Below are 21,745 nucleotides of genomic sequence, written 5' to 3' on the forward strand. Positions count from 1 at the left end.
GGGTCGAAACGCATATCATTTGAAGAAATACGACGCCACCTAAAAAAACTCAGAAGATTCGAACTTCAATGGCTACATAGTCTGTAGCTGTGCGCACGTTTAATTCGGTACACTAAAGGCAGAGGTTGTAAAAACTCAATTGCGCGCTGTGATTGGAAGATGCTAGGAGCACAATATTGTACGTAAGTGGTGATCAGACTAAGGTGGTTTTGATTTGCCGCGAATTAAAATAGAATTCTACTACTGCTGCTCAAACGTATGCGGTAATCTATCATGGCCGACTACATTCCAAGCAAAGAACATTTGTCAGCAGCTGGTCTTTAGAGAGAGAAACCGGTCGCAATGCGTCTCTGAAGATTATTACTGGTAGGCCGCGACGTCGCAGTGGGACGAGGCAGCTCTGGATTCTGTGCAACGCTAACTGCACAAAAGTATTCGAAAATCGGCTATGCGCCGTCAGTTGTTACAGTCGTTCGTGTGGAAAATGGTACTTGAACAATTCATGTCTCCCTTCCAAGCCTAACATGGGGGAATTGAACTCACACCTACATATTCAACGCCGCAGAACATTCTGCAATTATTTGATGTACCGACATCTCTACATGTAAACTGCTTAACAAAGAGCTAACAATGGCTGAAGTTACATTTGCCGTTACTGACGTTTTCCGATCACCACGACTAACACATCTGGACGTTCCGTCTTGGAGAGCCATTCTCAGTATGAGTTCACCGTCACACTTCGGACGGGAATTGTTTCTTATTGCCTACTCGGACCACTTTGACTCTCTGTACGACGTCGAAGGGCCGTACCGTCCAGTCTCCTCAGATAGATAGTTATCCGTGAATTACGGGAAGACCTTCACTGGCAAAGCGTCAGAACACGTGGCAGCTTCTGGGTAGAGCCTCTGTGCTTGACGAGACTGGCGTGGCACGGTAATTGAGTAATCATTATCCCAGGGCAGCTAGATTTCCGATCTTTCAGAGGATGACAAAGTCCTGGGGATCACAAAAAGGCTGGAGTACTTCAAAAGGCGTAACACACATCATCTATAGAAATGAATAGGCCCGTTGTAAATCTTAGACTATATGTTTCATTAGCAAGGTCAATAAAATTCCTGACGGCGTAACTTTTATAAACTGGTTGAGTCTCCCTCTGTTGCACCGATGAGCTTCCAGATACGAATATAGATGTTACAGTTGGGCCGCCTTACCATAAATGAGTTTTAATAAATAGTAACTGTAGCATTCTAGTTTCAGAGACCTAGACAAATAACAAATATATATGTAAACAGACAGTGCACAGAATCTAGTTTCTGCTTGTATCGTAATTCTAAGTGCTGTAAATCTTCTGATAAATCTGTGTGCACAGTTCTACAAAGAATGCAGGTATAAACTCATTGAACCTCAACAGAAATGCTTAATGTTACTAAGAACCACTTCACTCATATTTAAGTACATTTATTGTGTCACGACCCGTTTACTACAATGATGATCATAGTTGAAATTGCCAACAGTCTTGGAAACAAATTCTCAAACTTTCGTTAAGTAGCACTGTCTAGACAGTATAGCGTGCACCGTTGACAGTGCCACCTGATGTTGGTTGAACAAAACCGATCGTTACACAATAAATGTACCTTAATGCAAGTGAAGTGGTTCTTAACAACATTAACGTGAATCTGCTGTGATGCACAAGATGGTAAAGATTAAAACATCTGATTCTTTTTCCCCCCTTTCTGATTCTTTTTCCCCCCTTTCTGATTCTTTTTCCCCCCTTTCTGATTCTTTTTCCCCCCTTTCTGATTCTTTTTCCCCCCTTTCTGATTCTTTTTCCCCCCCCTTTCTGATTCTTTTTTCCCCCTTTCTGATTCTTTTTTCCCCCTTTCTGATTCTTTTTTCCCCCTTTCTGATTCTTTTTTCCCCCTTTCTGATTCTTTTTTCCCCTTTCTGATTCTTTTTCCCCCTTTCTGATTCTTTTTCCCCCTTTCTGATTCTTTTTTCCCCTTTCTGATTCTTTTTTCCCCTTTCTGATTCTTTTTTCCCCTTTCTGATTCTTTTTTCCCTCATTCTGATTCTTTTTTCCCCCATTCTGATTCTTTTTTCCCCCATTCTGATTCTTTTTTCCCCCATTCTGATTCTTTTTTCCCCCATTCTGATTCTTTTTTCCCCCATTCTGATTCTTTTTTCCCCCATTCTGATTCTTTTTTCCCCCACTCTGATTCTTTTTCCCCCTTTCTGATTCTTTTTCCCCCCTTTCTGATTCTTTTTCCCCCCCTTTCTGATGTTTTAATATGCCACCATAGTAAGTTTTCAGAAAGTGTTGGTCTTTCCCATCATTAATAACCTATTGCTGTTTTACATTCTTGCTTTTAAACTCGTCACTGAAGGTTTTGACAGTGAAAAAGCAGTAAAAGCGTGAAAGCATTCAATAGCGGCAGCAGGGTGGTGGTAACTGCGATCGAAATTACGAGTTGATTCTTGGCGCGGCGGCTGTCAGTGCGTGGCAGGTGAGCTGGAGATACAATGGAAGGCGCTCGATGAGGCATTCGTGCTTCCCGTCTGTTTGCCTCCCGTCACGCGGAAGACGTGGCCACCGTATTTCTGTGCGCTGGCGGGCGATGCCAAAGGCAGCGCTCCACAACAGCGTTCAGTCATACGTCACAGTGAGTCCCTTCAAATAGAAAAGTCTACATTAGTTTTAGTAGAGTAATCGTCGATCAAACTGCTTGATTCCCCCTCCCATACCCACATCTGCAGCAACGATGCTGTTTACATTCTAAGCACAATACACGCACTCATATTATGAGTGTGACAATCCGATGTACTTAATTCCGTTGTTTAAAAACGTTTGTTGATTAAGGTCGTTGTTGGGATGTCGCTCATTTTCCGTTCTAAATAATTATAGATCAGAAAAATCCTTCTGTTCGCTCTGTACTATGTTAAATGTCTGGAAGTTACGATCACGTTCTGAGACGAGCGAGATCAGAAGCAAAGTCACGAAAACTGTTACTGGAACTCTACTAGGTAGAGTCATAATGTCCACTGAAGAGCCTGTCAATAGATCGGTCGTGTGTCCCTAAGAAAAGCTGGCGCAGATGACGTCTTGGAAATTAAGACAGTCGACTTTCCCACACTTGCGGCAGCTTCTGCCCCTTCACAGGACGTGTAAAAAAAAAAAAAAAAATGTTCCTACAAGAGATAGTACTGGTCAAAACTAAAAGAAAAGATCCTATACGATGTTTCCGGAAACCAGTATCTGTTGAGAAGTGGACCGTTAAAGATTCATTATTTACAGTTAGTATTTTATTAACACATGAGGCAGCATTGACACGAGATCGCGTAGGAAGTTAACACAATACGCACGTGCACGCAGATGTACACTGAGGTAACAAAAGCCATGAAATAGATTCTAATAACGCGTCGGACCCCATCTTGCCCAGTGTGGTGTAGCAAAACGACGTAGCATGGAGTCGAGAAGCCGTTGGAAGTCGCCTGCAGAAATACTGAGCAATGCTGCTTTTGATGAGCACAAAACGTTGCCGGTGCAGGATTTTGTGTACGAAGTGACATTTGGATTATGTCCCATAAATGTTCACTGAATTACGTGGGGCGATCTGGGTGACCAAATCATTCGCTTGAATTATCCAGAATGCTCTTCAAACAAATAGCGAACAGCTGTGGCTTGGTCGCATGACATCGTTCTTTGGGAACATGGACACCATGAATGGTTGCAAATGGTCCTCAAGTAGCCCAACATAACCCTTTCTAGTCAAAGATCGGTTCAGTTGGACCAGATGACGCAGTCCATTCCATGTAAAATCAGTATCAAAGTATGAGCAGAATTTTTCAGTAACAAACTCATAAGAGCCAGCCACTTTTCACGGTTAACAGGGGTGTCACCGATTTCTATGATGAATAATTTGTTCACAGCATGAAAAAGTGGCTCACTGCGAACCATACTCCGCTCAAAGGATAAATACAGTGTCGTGTGTGAAGGGTAATTTCCATGTGGATAATGGTCGTAGGGAATGCCACCGGATAGATCCTCAGACCTGAATGCACACCTGCCTCTCACAGCTTGTGCTCTTCCATTATCGATTCCACGGTGGTGATACCACATCTCTCCCCAGTCACGTAGACGACCATCCGTTATAGCCAGAGAAGATGGTCATTTTCCGCAGTCCATTTCATTCTAGCCTCTCCACTAACCGTCACATGCACAAATCGTAACCGACGTGTACCTCAGACAGCAATATCTCTTGGGTCTCCGCATATTTCTGTGTTGATTTATAATAGTTTTGTTAGTTCATTCGAGATAGGCTTTCACCATACTGGCTCAGAAACAGCTAACAAATTGAAAGTACTACTTCCTAGGACCTGAAACACATACACACGTCTCTTTGCGCAACTTGAGTAAAACACTTGTTTTTAGCCACTATAATAGTGTGTGAAAAATATTACTGCTATTTTTAGTAAATGAGAATTTTATTTTCCTAGGTTTGGTAGTGAAGCGAAGTGACTGGCAGCAGCTGTAAAAGAATTTAATGCAGTTACAGATTAAAAAAATAAGCATAAAACCTAAAATAAGTTAAAAGTAATTTTACCTCGAGGAGCTTGCTTCAAAACAGACGCGGGTGTTGTTGGTGATAAGAATGGCAGACAAATGGCCATAGCTGTGATGTATGTCAGAGTGGAAATGGAAGGTTAATGGTTGCCTTCGGATAGTATTTGTAGTGTTGGAGTTTGAAGGAAAGGGAAAGGGATTTTCTAATACATGCAGTAACTGCTTAGGGTTGAATAATGATGGACATATGGTGAGGTTTTGTTCTTAAAATTTACGAAAGTATGCAATTTTTTGAGATGTTAGAGGAATCTGAAGAAACGAGAGACTCTAATACACTACCACAGGCTTATAGTGCAAGACGAAAGACGGGTACGAGCATCGAGATGTAATTCTCTCACCTTGATTTCTTCGCGGAAAATTTGAGAGCGTTAAGCACTGAGTGAAATTAATGCTTTTACATAGGCATGCGTACGATGGAAGGCAGCTACCAACGTCGCTGGAACCCGTCGATGATGGGATTTATTGCTGGTTTCTTCTTAGGTGGTGACGAAGCAGCAAACAAAAAAAAAGCATCGCTGTCGCATTTTTCGAATACCAAAGAAAATTAAAGCTCAAGATGTTGTGAACTAATGTAGAGATTCCACTGTTATCGTGTGCATACATACATACATACATATTAAATACTATTCAATTCTGAAGTTCTGAAAACGTATTTCTTATTTGTTTTTAATTCTGTTAATGTTCACCAGCACTGTCTTTGATTCCGCTCAGTATCTAGGAAATTAGCGGTGGTCGAGGAAAACGGATTTTTACCAGTGATTTCAGCAACCCAAAATTTGGCAAATCCACCTATTTACAGACCAGATCCAGAAAAAGGTTAAATTTGTTGACAAGTGTTATTTTTATACGGATACCAACAGATGCTCTGACTACAGCTACATTGGCAGAGGTCAGACAAAGGCTTCGTGCTTATTAATGTTGGAAAAGTGGACGCCTCTTGGCCAGTAAGTGAGCAGTTCGCTTTTGTCGAGCTATAGCTACACGGTTACTAAATGAAATTGCCATTTTTCCGCTCGAGAGACTGTAGCACTAACAACTTTTCCATGTTGATGAATCATGTGTAATCCTTCACTAGATTCCGAATATTGTCTCACTTTCGTGGGGGAAGATGAGATACAAAAGAAATACTGACAGTGCATCAGGCCTTTCCTCGGTCACTTTGTATACCTACACTACTGGCCATTAAAATTGCTACACCACGAACATGACGTGCTACAGATGCGAAATTTAAATGGCAGGAAGAAGATGCTGTGATATGCAAATGATTAGCTTTTCAGAGCATTCACACAAGGTTGGCTTCCAACCGATTTCTCATACACAAACAGCAGTTGACCGGCGTTGCCTGGTGAAACGTTGTTGTGATGCTTCGTGTAAATGCGTACCATCACGTTTCCGACTTTGATAAAGGTCGGATTGTAGCCTATCGCGATTGCGGTTTATCGTATCGCGACGTTGCTGCTCGCGTTGGTCGAGATCCAATGACTGTTAACAGAATATGGAATCGGTGGGTTCAGGAGGGTAATCCGGAACGCCGTGCTGCATCCCAACTGCCTCGTATCACTAGCAGTCTAGATAACAGGCATCTTAACCGCATGGCTGTAACGGATCGTGCAGCCACGTCTCGATCCCTAAGTCAACAGACGGGGACGTTTGCAAGACAATCATCTGCACGAACAGTTAGACGACGTTTGCAGCAGCATCAGCTCGGAGACCACGACGCTGCATCACAGATAGGAGCGCCTGCAATGGTGTACTCAACGACGAACCTGGGTGCATGGATGGCAAAACGTCATATTTTCGGATGAATCCAGGATGTGTTTACAGCATCATGACGGTCGCATCCGTGTTTGGCGACATCGCGGTGAACGCAGATTGGAAGGGTGTATTCGTCATCGCCATACTGGCGTATCACCCGGCGTGATGGTATGAGGTGCCATTGGTTACACGTCTCGGTACCTCTTGTTCGGATTGACGGCACTTTGAGTAGTGGATGTGTTATGATCCGTAGCTCTACCCTTCATTTGATTCCTGCGAAACCCTACATTTTAGCAGGATAATGCACGACCGCTTTTTGCAGGTCCTGTAGGGGCCTTTCTGGATACAGCACATTCTCCACATCTCTCACCAATTGAAAACGTCTAGTCAATGGAGGCCGAGTAAATGGCTCGTCACAATACACCAGTCGCTACTCTTGATGAACTGTGGTATCGTGTTGAAGCTGCATGGGCAGCTGTACATGTACACGCCATCCAAGCTCTGTTTGACTCAATGCCCAGGCGTACCAAGGCCGTTATTACGGTCAGAGATGGTTGATCTGGGTACTGATTTCTCAGGATCTATGTGCCCAAATTGCCTGAAAATGTAATCACATGTCAGTTCTAGTGTAATATGTTGGTCCAATGAATACCCGTTTATCTGCATTTCTTTTTGGTGTAGCAATTTTAAAGGCCAGTAGTGTACTTTACCAGTAACATTCCAGGTAGCCTGTGCTGTAGAATTACAGCTTAGAGTGTTGAAGGTGGTAATGTGGTTCACATGTGCACGAGACAGAGTGCAGCACTGGTGGTGAACGACTCTGCAGTAGGCCTCCCTCCTTTCACCCCCCCCCCCCCTGCCCTCCCCCTCCCCACCATTCTGTAATGGAATTAGTAAAAGGATAGGCCGTGGCAGTCCTCCGGCTGAACCGCGTCCCGGGCGGCTACGGCTAGGGCTACGGCTGCGTCGCGCCAGCAGCAGGCAGCCGGCAGGTAGAGCAGAGCAGAGCACAGTAACACAGAGGGTAGATCGATGGCGCCGCTGCGGCCGCACGCGACTCTCCAGCGCGGCCGCCCGCGCCTGCGTCTGCGGGAATGGCTCCTTTCGCCTTCTGTACAGCGCCGCCTAATTCTGGACGCCAATTAGCTGGCCTCATTTGCTTCTCTCTGGGCAAAACTTCGCGCACTCCTCCTGTAATGAGGCACGCGATCGCGGTTTTCAAGTGGTTCGTTTCAGCGGTCAGAGAGGAAATTGCTGTAAGATACTGTGGTAGGTAGTCGACTCGGTCATGCACGCTCACCGAAGTCAGACTTGGGTGTATACCAGAAAAACATACGTAAGGCCTCTAACGCACATTAGCGCGCTGGCACAAATATTCAGTCGATTTCCGGTCAGATGGTCGAAAAGTGCCGTGAAAAATATTTGTGGCACTCTTATGCGTAAACGGACTAAGAGACGCACCAATATTGTCCTCGACGGTTAGTGTTTTCTTCAGAGACGAGGGTATCGTCAAGAGTGCCGCAGGGAAGTGTGATACGACCGCTGTTATTATCTAGATAAATAAATGATGTGGAGGACAGGGTGGGCGGTAGTCTGCGGTTGTTTGCTGATGATGCTGTGGCGTACGGTAAGGTGTCGAAGTTGAGTGACTGTAGGAGAATACGAGATGACTTGGACAAAATTTCTAGTTCGTGAGATAAATGGCAGCTAGCTCTAAATGGAAGAAAATATAAGTTAATGCGGACGCGTAGGAGAAACGCAAGCATAATGTTCGGATACAGCTTTATTAGTGTCCTGCTTGACACAGCCACGTCGTTTAGATATCTAGGCGTAACGCTACGAAGCAATATGAAATGGAATGAGCATGTAAAGACCGTAGCAGAGAAGGCGACTTCGGTTTATTGGGAGAACCATAGGAAAGTGTGCTTCATCTGTAAAGGAGAGAGCATATAGGACACTGATCCGATTCATTGTTGAATACTGTTAGCGTTTGGTATCCGTACCAGGTCGGATGAAAGGAAAACATCGAAACGATTCAGAGGTGGGCTGCTAGATTTGTTACTGGTAGGTTCGAACAACACGCAATTGTTTCAGAGGTGCTTCGGGAATTCAAATAGGAATTCCTGGAGGAAAGACGACGTTCTTCTCGGGAAGCACATTTCAGAAAATTTAGAGAAAAGGCATTTGAGGCTGCCTGCAGAAAGGTTCTACTGCCGCCAAAGTATACTTCGCGGAAGGACCATGGAGATCAGATCAGAAAGGTTAGGGCTCGTATGGGGGCATATAGATAGTCTCTTTTCTCTGGCTGTATTTGCGAGTGGAACAGGAAAGGAAATATATGGTACTGGTACAATGTACCCTGCGCTACACATCATAGGGTGGCTTGTGGAGCGTGTATGTATATGCAATTGTACATTGTTGGATTAGACGACTCGTGACAAATTACTGGTAGCAGTAGCTGCAAAAATACCTAGGAGTAACCAGTCGGCGCGGCTTTAGCCGAGCGGTCTAGGGCGCTGTGGTCATGGACTGTGCGGCTTGTCCCGGCGGAAGTTAGTCCTCCCTCGGGCGCGCGCGCGCGCGCGCGCGTGTGTGTGTGTGTGTGTGTGTGTGTGTGTGTGTGTGTGTGTGTGTGTGTGTGTCAAAGCCAGACTGTGAATCTGAAGGATATAGAATTCATCCACGAAATACGTTGCTTCCAAGAAATTTTAATTATTGCTCAACAGTAACAGTTGGGGGTAATATGGAGAGAGAGAGAGAGAGAGAGAGAGAGAGAGAGAGAGAGAGAGAGAGAGAGAGAGAGAGACGATCGACAAACTACAGTGGCACGCGGTACAGTAGAGGAGCTGTTCTTCACGCAGAGGTTTACAGTTTAAATTCTGAGACCTTATTTTCGAAGAACAATTCTTCCTTCAAAATTCTGTCGAAATGGCCACACCGAGATAACCAGGCTTCGTACGGAAGTTTTCCGACGGTCGTCCTTCCTACCGACCATTCGCTAATGGAGCAGCGAAGGAGCAAAATGTAGTTGAACCAGAACTACGCTCCGCCACATACCGTGACATGACATGCAGAGTTTAGGTGCAAAGGAGAAGAGCGTAGGTCTTCCAGGTCGCGATCAAAAACGTGCCAGTTACGCAGATTAAATTCCAAGCTTCTCCACGTTTTCTTACCACGCTGTTGGTGGTTTGCCGGTCGAGTTCATATAATAAAGAGTTTAGTCCTATTGGAGACGATCAGGCGAAGGATTGGTATCGAGTATCTCCCGGCAGTGACACAACCAGATGTGAAATTGATATAAATGGGTAGTTAATTCTTAGACGTGACACATCACAAATGTCAACCTGATACCCAATGTTAATACAACTCGGAGCCCAGAGTCAGAAACCCTAAATCTGTACATAGATCTACACAATATGAGAGAGAATTCCCATTGTCTTGCATTTTCGTTGGAAGCAAATTTCAGAATTTAACTCAAGATCCAAGTGATGGCACAGTCATTGATACTACGCCGGTCTTCAGGGATAGCCCTGAATCGTCTTGTAGCAGGAAGAAGTAAAATATCCTTGTCCGAGTGACAGTAGATGTTTAAGTAGGAACTGCGTTTGCGTATTAATTCAATGGTAGAATACGAATTGCTGCCTTTGAATTCACCTAGTCGCACAGCGACGTCAATGTCATAAGAGTGAATAATGCATACTGTTCAACATGGCAGAAATAGTCTCCTTAACGAAATACTTCACTTTATTAGCCTCTAGAACGTTCTATGTGAGTTTGTCCCATAGTTGAGTACTACACTCCTCAAAACATTTAATTCGAGATGTCTGAAATTTTCTTCCAGAGGCGAAGTAGCCCACATAGCTGAATGATACATTCAGGTTGTGGTTAATGTTTTCATATGAATATAAGAACGGGAATGAATATATATTTTGTGTCGTGACACTTATGCACATTTAAATGCACACTTCTCGCTACAGTTCCCATTAAGAAATAAACGAATATTTAAGTGGAAAATTGTCAGTGTCCTGCCTTGTGTGTAGAACTGCCTTCCTTTAAGACAGCATAAAGGTCTCGTGCGTTTGGTGGCGGAGATACGGCAGCGTTGAAGTTGGACAAGATGAGATCACTAACCAGCTTTAATTTCTGCCGCGCAAACGTATGGCATATGCCGCTCCGTTTGGGCTTTATTAGAACCGGTAGAGGTGTGAAATCACGTCACGTGTACGAAAGTGAAGGAATTCTAGCAGTCAATCCGCGTGATGCTCTTCGCCTGTTATCACGGGGATGTGGCACAGCCATACCCTACACATGAAAACAAAACTACCGTCACACGACTCAACAGGCGACCAACTCGTTATGTCTTTAACTACTTGCAGACGCGACATTTGCGTACATGACTTCGTATTAGTGAAGAAGGCTATAAAAGTCATTGTTAATATACCTGTAATTTTAGTTTCTTTGTACGGAATAAGAATTAAAGTGCGTCATGCATTTTATCGATAAACATTGGTTCCAAATAGCTTATCGCTGTGTATTGAATACAGTCTGAGCGCTGTATCTCGCTTTCACATCATAGATACATCAAAATTTGTCTTCGTATTTTAATGCATGCGACCATCCTATGGAAAGACAGGAGAGGGAGGAAGCACTTTCCCAGCGTTGATGCAATTTCTATAGAGCGTATTTTATGTCCGCTACTTAGGTAATTTTTTCTTTTAATTTATTGGCTTTCGGGAGAGCACATACACCCATCTCAACGGCGGAATGACATTTATGACCACACAAACGTTAGAACAACACAACACTCAGTCCCCGAGCAGAAAATCTCCGTCCCGTAGGGAGAACAGAATCCGGGCCGCTTAGCTAGCAACTCGCCGCGGTAGATAATTTCCTTGTCCGAATACCTGCTCCTTCACTTATCGAAACCAGCCAGCATAAATAAATTCTATTCCAATAAATTTTACAGTAAGATGTGCCATGGCCACCTTGAAAGACTTTGAACAGTGTACTACTATCACTACTAATGCTGCTGCTGCTGCTGCTGCTGCTGCTGCCGCCGCCGTCACCGCCACCGTCAAGGAAAGCAAAATCGATGTGGGATTCCGTCTGTCCACTTTAGCATTGCTCCGACGCCTTCGTATCACAGCATTAACTGCCAAAGCCAGATATTGTCATCATTTGGCCTTACATTGCTTAAAAGTAAAACGTTACAGCTCTCGGCTGCAGTGTCCCCCCCAGTACGCTTAATGATCCTGCCTTTGTCTTGTTGCAGGATGGCCATGGAGACGCTGGCGCAGTCGCCGAACGCGCGAATCTGCAAGACGGTGCTGGAGAAGTACATGCGACTTCCGCAGCCCGACAACAAGGTGCAGGCCACGTACATCTGGATCGACGGCACGGGCGAGAACCTTAGGGCCAAGGACCGCACATTGCCTTCCCTGCCTAAGTCCATCAAAGGTGAGTGTGCTTAGCCAGATTATCAATCAGTAATCGTCGTAAATAAATACAGTGAGGTAGCAGAAGTCGTGGATACCTCCTATCATCGTGTCGGATCGCCTCTTGCCCAGTATAGGGCAGCAACTCTACGTGGCATGGACTCGACAATTCGTTGGAAGCCTCTGTAGAAAAATATTTAGCCATGCTGCCTTGTTGTTGTTGTTGTTGTTGTTGTTGTCGTCTTCAGTCCAGAGACTGGTTTGATGCAGCTCTCCATGCCACTCTATCCTGTGCAAGCTACATCACCCAGTACTTCTTGCAACCTACGTCCTTCTGAATCTGCTTAGTGTATTCATCTCTTGGTCTCCCTCTACGATTTTTACCCTCCTCACTGCCCTTCAATGCTAAATTTGTGATCCCTTGATGCCTCAGAACATGTCCTACCAACCGGGCCCTTCTTCTTGTCAAGTTGTGCCACAAACTCCTCTTCTCCACAGTTCTATTCAATACCTCCTAATTAGTTATGTGATCTACCCATCTAATCTTCAGCATTCTTCTGTAGCACCACATTTCGAAAGCTTCTATTCTCTTCTTGTCCAAACTATTTATCGTCCATGTTTCACTTCCGTACATGGCCACACTCCATACAAATACTTTCAGAAACGACTTCTTGACACTTAAATCTATACCCGACATTAACAAATTTCTCTTCTTCAGAAACGCTTTCCTTGCCATTGCCAGTCTACATTTTATATCCTCTCTACTTCGACCATCATCAGTTACTTTGCTCCCCAAATAGCAAAACTCCTTTACTACTTTAAGTGTCTCATTTGCTAATCTAATTCCCTCAGCGTTACCAGACTTAATTCGACTACATTCCATTATCCTCGTCTTGCTTTTGTTGATGTTCATCTTATATCCTCTTTTCAAGACACTGTCCATTCCGTTCAATTGCTCTTCCAAGTCCTTTGCTGTCACTGACAGAATTACAATGTCATCGGCGAATCTCGAAGTTTTTATTTCTTCTCCATGGATTTTAATACCTATTCCGAACTTTTCTTTGGCATCCTTTATTGCTTACTCAATATAAAGATCAATAACATCGGGGATAGGTTACAACCCTGTCCCACTCACTTCCCAACCACTGCTTCCCTTTCATGTCCCTCGACTCTAATTACAGCCATCTGGTTTCTGTACAAATTGTAAATAGCCTTCTGCTCCCTGTATGTTACCCCTGCCACCTTTAGAATTTGAAATAGAGTATTCCAGTCAACATTGTCAAAAGCTTTCTCTAAGTCTACAAATGCTAGAAGCGTAAGTTTGCCTTTCCTTAATCTTTCTTCTAAGATACGTCGCAAGGTCAGTATTGCCTCACGTGTTCCAATATTTCTACGGAATCCAAACTGATCTTCCCCGAGGTCGGCTTCTACTAGTTTCTCCATTCGTCTGTAAAGAATTCGTGTTAGTATTTTGCAGCTGTGGCTTATTAAACTGATTGCTCGGTAATTTTCACATCTGTCAACACCTGCTTTCTTTGGGATTGGAATTATTATAATCTTCTTGAAGTCTGGTGGTATTTCGCCTGTTTCAAACATCATGCTCACCAGATGGTAGAGTTTTGTCAGGACTGGCTCTCCCAAGGCCGTCAGTAGTTCTAATGGAATGTTGTCTACTCCGGGGGCCTTGTTTCGATTCAGATCTTTCAGTGCTCTGTCAAACTCTACACGCAGTATCGTATCTCCCATTTCATCTTCATCTACATCTACATCCTCTTCCATTTCCATAATATTGTCCTCAAGTTCATCGCCCTTGTATAGACCCTCTATACACTCCTTCCACCCTTCTGCTTTCCCCTCTTTGCTTAGAACTGGGTTTCCCTCTGAGCTCTTGATATTCCACTTGGTTCTCCTTCCTCCAAAGGTCTCTTTAATTTTCCTGTAGGCAGTATCTTTCTTATCCCTAGTGAGATAAGCGTCTACATCCTTACATTTGTCCTCTAGCCATCCCTGTTTAGCCATTTTGCACTTCCTGTCAATCTCATTTTTGAGTCGTTTGTATTCCTTTTTGCCCGCTTCATTTACTGCATTTTTATATTTTCTCCTTTCATCAATTAAATTCAATATTTCTTCTGTTACCCAAGGATTTCTACTAGCCCTCGTCTTTTTACCTATTTGATCCTCTGCTGCCTTCACTACTTTATCCCTCAAAGCTACCGATTCTTCTTCTACTGTATTTATTTCCTCCATTGCTGTCAATTGCTCCCTTATGCTCTCCTTGAAACTCTGTACAACCTCTGGTTCTTCCAGTTTATCCAGGTCCCATCTCCTTAAATTCCCACCTTTTTGCAGTTTCTTCAATTTTAATCTACAGTTCATAACCAATAGATTGTGGTCAGAGAAGACATCTGCCCCTGGAAATGTCCTGCAATTTAATACCTGGTTCCTAAATCTCTGTCTTACCATTATATAATCTATCTGAAACCTTTTGGTATCCCCAGTGTTCTTCCATGTGTACAACCTTCTTTTGATTCTTGAACCATATAGCTGTTCATAATTCCGAAAGTGTTGTTGATGCAGGATTTTCTCCACGAACTGGTCTTCCGATTATGCCCCATAAATGTTCGATAGGATTCATGTCGGGCCATCTGGGTGGCAAAATCATTTGCTCAAACTGTCCAGAACGCTCTTCAAACCAATCGTGAACAATTGTGGGACGTTCACATGGTGCACTGTTATCCATAAAAATTGCAACACTGTTTTGGGGCATGACATCGATGAATGGCTGAAAATGGTCTCAAAGTAACCGAAAATAGCCAAATCTAATCAATGATTGGTTCAGTTGGACCAGAGGACCCAGTCTATTCCATGTAAACACGGCCCACACCATTAGGGAGCCACCATCAACTTGCACAGTACCTTGCTGACAACTTGGGTCAATGGCTTCGAGGGGTCTGCACCGCACTCAAACCCTACCATCAGCTCTTATCATCTGAAATCTGGACTATTCTGACCAGGCCACGGTTTTTCAGTCGTCTAGAGTACAACCGATACGGTTACGAGCTCGGGAGAAGCGCTGGAGGCGATGACGTGCTGTAAGCAAAGATACTCGCGTCGATCGTCTGCTGCCACAGCTCATTAACGCTAAATTTCGCCACTGTCCTAACGGATACGTTCGTCGTAAGCCCCACACGGATTTCAGTGGTTATTTCAAGCAGCGTTGGTTAGCACTGACGTCTCTACTCGTACGCCGCTGCTCTCGGTCGTTAAGTGAAGACCGTCGGGCACTGCACTGACCGTGGTGAGAGATATTGCCTGAAATTTGGTATTCTCGGCACATTCTTGACACTGTGCATCTTGGAATATTGAATTTCCTAACGACTTCCAAAATGTAATGTCCCATGCGTCTAGCTCCAACTATCACTACGCGTTCAAAGTCTGTTAATTCCCGTCGTGCGGTCATAATCATGTCGAAAACCTTTCCACATGAATCACCTGAGTTCAAATGAGAGCTCCACCAGTGTACTGCCCAATTGTACCTCGTGTATGCGGTACTACAGACATATGTGCATATCGCTATCCGAAGACTTCAGTCACGTCAGTGTATAAACATTCATCGAGTTAAGCCTTCAACCTTTCTCGTAAATCTCGGACTAGGTTTCACACGCTCTGGTCGGTATATCAACGTAGCGGACCAACTTTTGACATTGTCCGAAATCCACACAATCGAACCAGCTCGTTAAATTCCTTTTTTAACAACTAGAAGTAACATATGTCTTAACTAAACTTTTCAACTCCCGAAATTAATAATGCAGAGACTCTCACCTATTTAACGTTGTAAGACGTAAAACAAACTACGTATTTAATGTGGTTCCCAGGGTAGTGACTAGTGACCTGCACGCAGAAATGCTATCAGAGCTGTCCGTTTCACAGACAGGAAGAACAATGTGGTGACAGATTGTGGCCTGAGGCAGCTCTGAGATGAACCCTCAAGGGCCCACACTCAACTCCCGAACGTCAGCGATCGCTCCATCACTGGGATTAATAGAGCCTCGCCAGATCAGCGCAGATTAGTTCGTGGCTGTGGGATCCCCAGCGGCTAGCCACGTCGGCAGGATCAATGTCCAACAGGCACGACAGCTGTGATGGCCGTCTTGTCGCTTGTGCCGTGCTGAGTCAGTAGCAAGGCGAAGCAGTGGCAATTAACCGTGATGCAAGACTGGCCAGTTCTCAAGCAGTGTCAGAACGTCCGATAACGTCTCTTCTTGTAATAAATACGACAGATTAAAGTTTAATTATCACTGTTTCAGATTATGAGTTCCGACACTTATTATCTAGGTAGTTGGAAAGCAGCTTATCTAACTGAATTCTCACAAATGAACTCCAGCAAGGGAACAGTAATCACTCTAATGTCTGTTAAGGAACGAATCAATCATTTTTATTGTCTTCTACCAACACAATCGTGAAATGGTTCATTTGCTCATAATGGGGTACAAAATGGTTCAAATGGCTCTGAGCACTATGGGGCTTAACATCTGAGGTCCCCAGTCCCCTAGAACTTAGAACTACTTAAACCTAAATAACCTAAGGACATCTCACACATCCATGCACTAGGCAGGATTCGAACCTATGACCGTAGCGGTCTCGTAGTTCCAGATTGAAGCGCCTAGAACCGCTCGGCTACACCGGCCGGCGGATTTTTACACCTACAAAACTACTGCGATTGACAATTGAGCAAGAAACTAAACAGCACACGTCGTGATGTATTACAAAGATCGGCAGAATAATACACACCAAATAAAGGAAGTGGTACATTCCCCATTATAGTAATAAAGACGTGAAAAATAGAACAAATCTTCTCCAATTGACTCTTCCACTCTCCAGCGGAGTGTACGCTAGTAAAAACAAAATCAGCAGTTTAAAATTTTAATATTCTTGCAGAAAAATCTATACAAGTAATAAAGCTGTAAGACCGTCGTATCTGAATACTCTAAGTTCCAAAACTACTAGACAAATTATGATCGAGTTTTCACAGGCACTTGAGCGTCGTGCGCAACGTACAGGTTTTAGTAGATAAAAAACTGAAACACGAAAAAAAGATATCGTAATTTAAAGTTTTATGTAAAATCGTCTACTCAGCTTAGTAGTTCGGATGTTTAATCGTCACGGCGTAGTACACCAAAGAAGCAATAGATGAACTGTTAGTTCTTTTAACACAGTATTTTTGGACGCTTACGTCAGCGACAGAATTAAGCGCTGCAGTCTTATCTTTATGAATACAAACTAAAATCGAAATTAGTTGACTAAGATATACGGTTTTACTGATTTAACTTCGTGTCTTAAAAAATTGACATTGCTTTGCTTCTTTCGATTGGTTTTATATTTTTTGACAGGAAAAATGAATTTATTATGTTTGCCTTGTGATTTAGGTGCCTAGTTCTTACATTTTGATTTAGTTTTGTTTACAAATAAAAACGCCTGGAAAACAGTAGTCTTTTTGAATACACAGAATGGCTAAATCTGAAGACTGCGCGGTCTCAAGAATCCAGTGGAGATCACGAGAAGAGACTTGCTGCGACTCACGAACATATGGGTTCAGCTGACTCTTTTGAGGACTCGTTTCGGAACTGAGGCGCAGCGTAACTCCGATCGAGAACGTCATGCATTATCTCTCCTCGAATCCTTCATTCACAGAGGCTTAAAGCTAATTCTCTCCAAGTTATCATAAAAGCGGAAATTTTGACGGGAAGTGGTGCGGCCTAGAGAACTTTTATAGCCTGAATCCCGTTTACTTTTACGAATTTGCAATTTCGCTTTAAAAGCAAAAGTTCAGATGCTGCGTGTTGCGAGCATGGGCATTAGTGTCGTAGCTTTTAGCACTGCCAGCTCTACACGGCTCTCTCCCGTGTTAGTAAAGCAAACAAGCTCTTCGTCAATGTCCCTATTCATATCCCTTCAAACTTTGTATACAAGAAGGCTTTATAAATCAAAGATAAATTCTAAAAGTGCAGAGTCTTGGGAACAGCTATAAGTAAATACCAGGGCAACGCTGTGTTTTTCAGCTAGAATTAAATGGCAACTGCTTACTGGGATTGTGATCCTATTGTAATGATGACAGCTCAGCTTGAAAGAAGAGAAGGAGAGTCCACAAGTTTATTCAGAGATGCCATGTCCAGTCGAAGGCGCTCACTGATAATTGTATCCCTCAGTGATACCAGATTGCAGCAGTGTTAACTGCTACGCTTCTCCCACTGTTCAAAATAGTCGCACACAATTTCTATGGGAATAAGACGGGTTATTTAGCGGGCCACTGTAGGTGCGTCAGGGCGAGACGCCCTGATCGTCAAACCAGTCCTGGGGAGACAGCTACGGAGGGGAAGTCCATAATACACTCCCCATGAAGATCTGGAAGAATGGGCGGCGGATGATCGCCAAGAATGTTGGGATAATCTTGCCTTATGATCCCGGTAACCTGAATAAGTGTGCCCAAATCATGAAACGAAAATCATTTCCACAGAATCACCTACGATCTGAATTGCAGACTGCCGCTTTAAACCACTCATTGGGGAAAAGATTCACTACACGACTCCACTCACCAGCTGTCCCGCTTGTGTGTTGTTTGACGCACTTAAGACATGGACCTTTTTGTCCACTACGACCAATGACCTTCTGCGAATTACCCGACTCAAAATGTCAATTAGTGAAGTTCCCTTCGTAATTTTAACTCGGAAATCAGTGGAGATGTACCAGCTTTCACTGACAATAATTCAGGTCTAGCTTGAAGCTGGTTAGCACTGGCTCGTCACCGGTTCCACATATACATCTACACCTATACTCTGCAAACCACAAGGCAGAGGGTGCGATCCATTATTGGGGTTTGTTCCCGTTCCATTCACATACGGAGTGCGAGAAGAATGACTTTTAACTGCCTCCGAGCCTGCGGTAATTAGTCTACTCTTGCCCACAAGATTCCTACGAGGGCAATAAGTACGAGTTTGTTGTATATTCCTAGAATTATCAATCGAAGCCGGTTCCTGCAGCTTTGTAAATAAGCTTTCTCGGAATAGTTTACACCTATCTTAGTCTACCAGTTCGGTTTCTTCAGCATCTCTAGGACACTCTCCCGTAGGTCAACCATACCTGTGACCATTGATGCAGCCCTTCTCTCTATACATTCAGTATCCCATCACTCTTATTTGGTACAGGCCACAAAAACTTGAGCAGTATTCTAGGATTGGTCGCACGAGTGATTTATACGCAATCTCCTTTGCAGACTAGTTGCATTTCCCCAGGATTCTGCCAGTAAAGTCTACCACCAGCTTTCCCCACGTCTGAGACTAATTGATCATTCCATTTCATATCGCTACAAAGTGCTACACCCAGACATTTGCACGAGTCGGCCGAATCCAAATGACTCATTTTTATAGTCATAGGATACTAATTTTTTTCCACAATTTTACATTTCTGTACATTTAAAGCAATCAACGAATTCTTGCAGCACTTTGAAATCTTACCAAAATCTGACGGAATATTTATGCAGCTTCTTTCAGACAGACCATTATAGATAGCTAGGTATCTACGAAAAGTTCGATGTTACTATGAATATTGTCCGCAAGGCCATACATACAAAACGCGTATAATAAGGAACCCAACACTCTTCGCTGGACGCACACCCGTAGTTTTTTTTACATCTGCCTATGATTACATCCAACATAACTTGCTGTTTCCTCAGTGCCAAAAATTCTCAGACCACTCATAAATTTCTGTTGATACCCTATACGATCGTACTTTCTACCATAAGATTGTGGTACTGAGTTAAATGCTTTTCAGAAATGGAAAAATGTTGCCTCTACTTGATTGCCTTGATCCAGGACTTCCAGGATGTCATCGCTAAGCATCTTCATACGAGAGCTGGTTTTACGTCGAGTGGTATATCTCGCCTTGTAGACACGTTGGACGGTTTGCGCTGATACACTAGAAAATCGGACTTCATTCGTGGAGTGGGAACTACGCACGCACCTCTCTTCAGTATAGGTGCTGTCAACACTGCAGGATCATATGACGGCCTTCTACCAGGTTTGTGCCTCCCGCAACAACCGGTGGGCTTTTTTAAAGACGTAACTCACATTTTGTCCGGGTGCTGGTGAAGATATCAATCCGCTTCATGAACATATTCGCAAAAGCTAAAAATAAATGCAGTTATATGTAGTCCTGGTGCTGCAGCTTCGCACAAAGTCAGCATCTTGTTGATAGGACCTGGCGTGCTTGCGCTGTTTCCCTTCAGCAGCGGGACGCAAACAGTGAGTGCGCTATCAGATGTTTGGAGCGGCAGATAACGGCACGGACGGCCGTCTGCCTGTTGCCAGGCAACACCGGTTTCTTCTGGCGTGGCGCACGTGTTTGCGGATGACATAATTCACGACTCCGTCCTTGTCTCTCCTTCCAATCTGTGGCAAACAAGTATAATTAATGCCAATGAAAATATCCTTCGTCGCCAGGTTTAAAAGACGCGCGAACATTAAATTTTAATGGCCCAATCAAGGTCACGAGGCAAACAAGTTGCAGTCGTCCTGTGAAAACTCAGAAAACGGAAAACATTGTACGGACGTTACTATTCCCCTACGACTGATATACAGTACTGTTTTCGCAATTCGTGCAGTTCAAGACCGTAAATATTGCTTCAGAGTTTGTCGAGTGTGGTGTCTGATGGCACTGTCCATATTACGCAATATTTCTGTGAGGCCGCCGCATGATATTTTCATCCCCTGCAACAACACCCAGCAACTGTCGCAGCTGAAGATAAAGACCAACTGCCTCTTAGAAATATTTTGACCGGGCGGGATAGCGTAGCGGTCAGCACACTAACTCGCCTTCGGGAAGACGACGGTTCGAACGCGCGTCCGGCCATCCTGATATAAGTGTTCCGTGATTTCCCTAAATTGCTTAAGGCAAATGCCGGTAAGGTTCCTTCGAATGGTCACTGCCGATTTCCTTCTCCATCCTTCTCTAATCAGAGCTTGTGCTCCAATCACCTCGTTATCGACGGGACGATAAACACTAATCTCCTCCTCCCTAGCAATATTGTGCTGTAAACATTAGTACCTCACATATAATCCAAGAACTTTTCAAGCAGTTACAATGGGAACATTTGGAATAGCACAGTAATTATTACATTATGCTCCACGTTCTCTGAAAGTCCACTACTGTTCAGATGATTATGCGTGCTTAAATAACATATCTTGCTTACAAGTTCTCAGTACTTTCTAAGTTATACAAGGTGAACCCAAACTAACTTATAAGTGTGCTCAGTTTCTTCATGGACATTTCCCGAGTATTTTGGTATAAGAGACTTCTGGTCTCTGGTGGCTTGTTACAGAGTGATAACGTGATTGATTTGAACTGTTGCTACAGTTACCTTTGTTTCTGCAAACGTACCTTCAAAACGGTTACAAAACTTTGCGTGCAATGACCGAAACGCACAATAAAGAATGCAGAGTAACACAACCATCATACATGTACAAGGTGTGTTCAATAAGTAATGAAACACATTTTTTTCAGGAAGCATGTTCGTTTTATCCAGAACTCAGAGACACCATATTATTCCCCACTCTTTTGGCTACAAAACCCTACTTTTCAACATAATCGCCGTTCAGTGCGACGGCCTTATGCCACCTTACTGGGGCCGGCAGCGGTGGCCAAGCGGTTCTGGGCGCTACAGTCTGGAACCGCGCGACCGGTTCGGTAGCAGGTTCGAATCCTGCCTGGGGTATGGATGTGTTTGATGTCCTTTTGTTAGTTAGGTTTAAGTAGTTCTATGTTCTAGGGGACTGATGACCTCAGAAGACAAGTTCCATAGTGCTGAGAGCCATTTGAACGCACCTTACTGGGAGTGGCTGTATGCCCGCACGATACCACTCTACTGGTTGATGTTGGAACC

The 21,745-nt window shown here is 43.9% G+C and overlaps 1 protein-coding gene across 5 annotated transcripts in view; it reads left to right on the forward strand.

Annotated features, from left to right (window-relative positions):
- LOC126268518 (glutamine synthetase 2 cytoplasmic-like) overlaps nt 1-21,745 on the forward strand; it is a 413,531-nt gene that overhangs the window by 321,768 nt on the left and 70,018 nt on the right. For all 5 annotated transcript variants that reach the window (XM_049973916.1, XM_049973915.1, XM_049973918.1 and 2 more), the window contains exon 2: nt 11,649-11,833. In XM_049973916.1, coding sequence (XP_049829873.1) covers nt 11,649-11,833 — 185 coding nt within the window. The remainder of the gene's footprint in view (nt 1-11,648; nt 11,834-21,745) is intronic.

Source organism: Schistocerca gregaria, chromosome 1, assembly GCF_023897955.1.
Source record: "Schistocerca gregaria isolate iqSchGreg1 chromosome 1, iqSchGreg1.2, whole genome shotgun sequence".
NCBI classification, from domain to species: domain Eukaryota; kingdom Metazoa; phylum Arthropoda; class Insecta; order Orthoptera; family Acrididae; genus Schistocerca; species Schistocerca gregaria.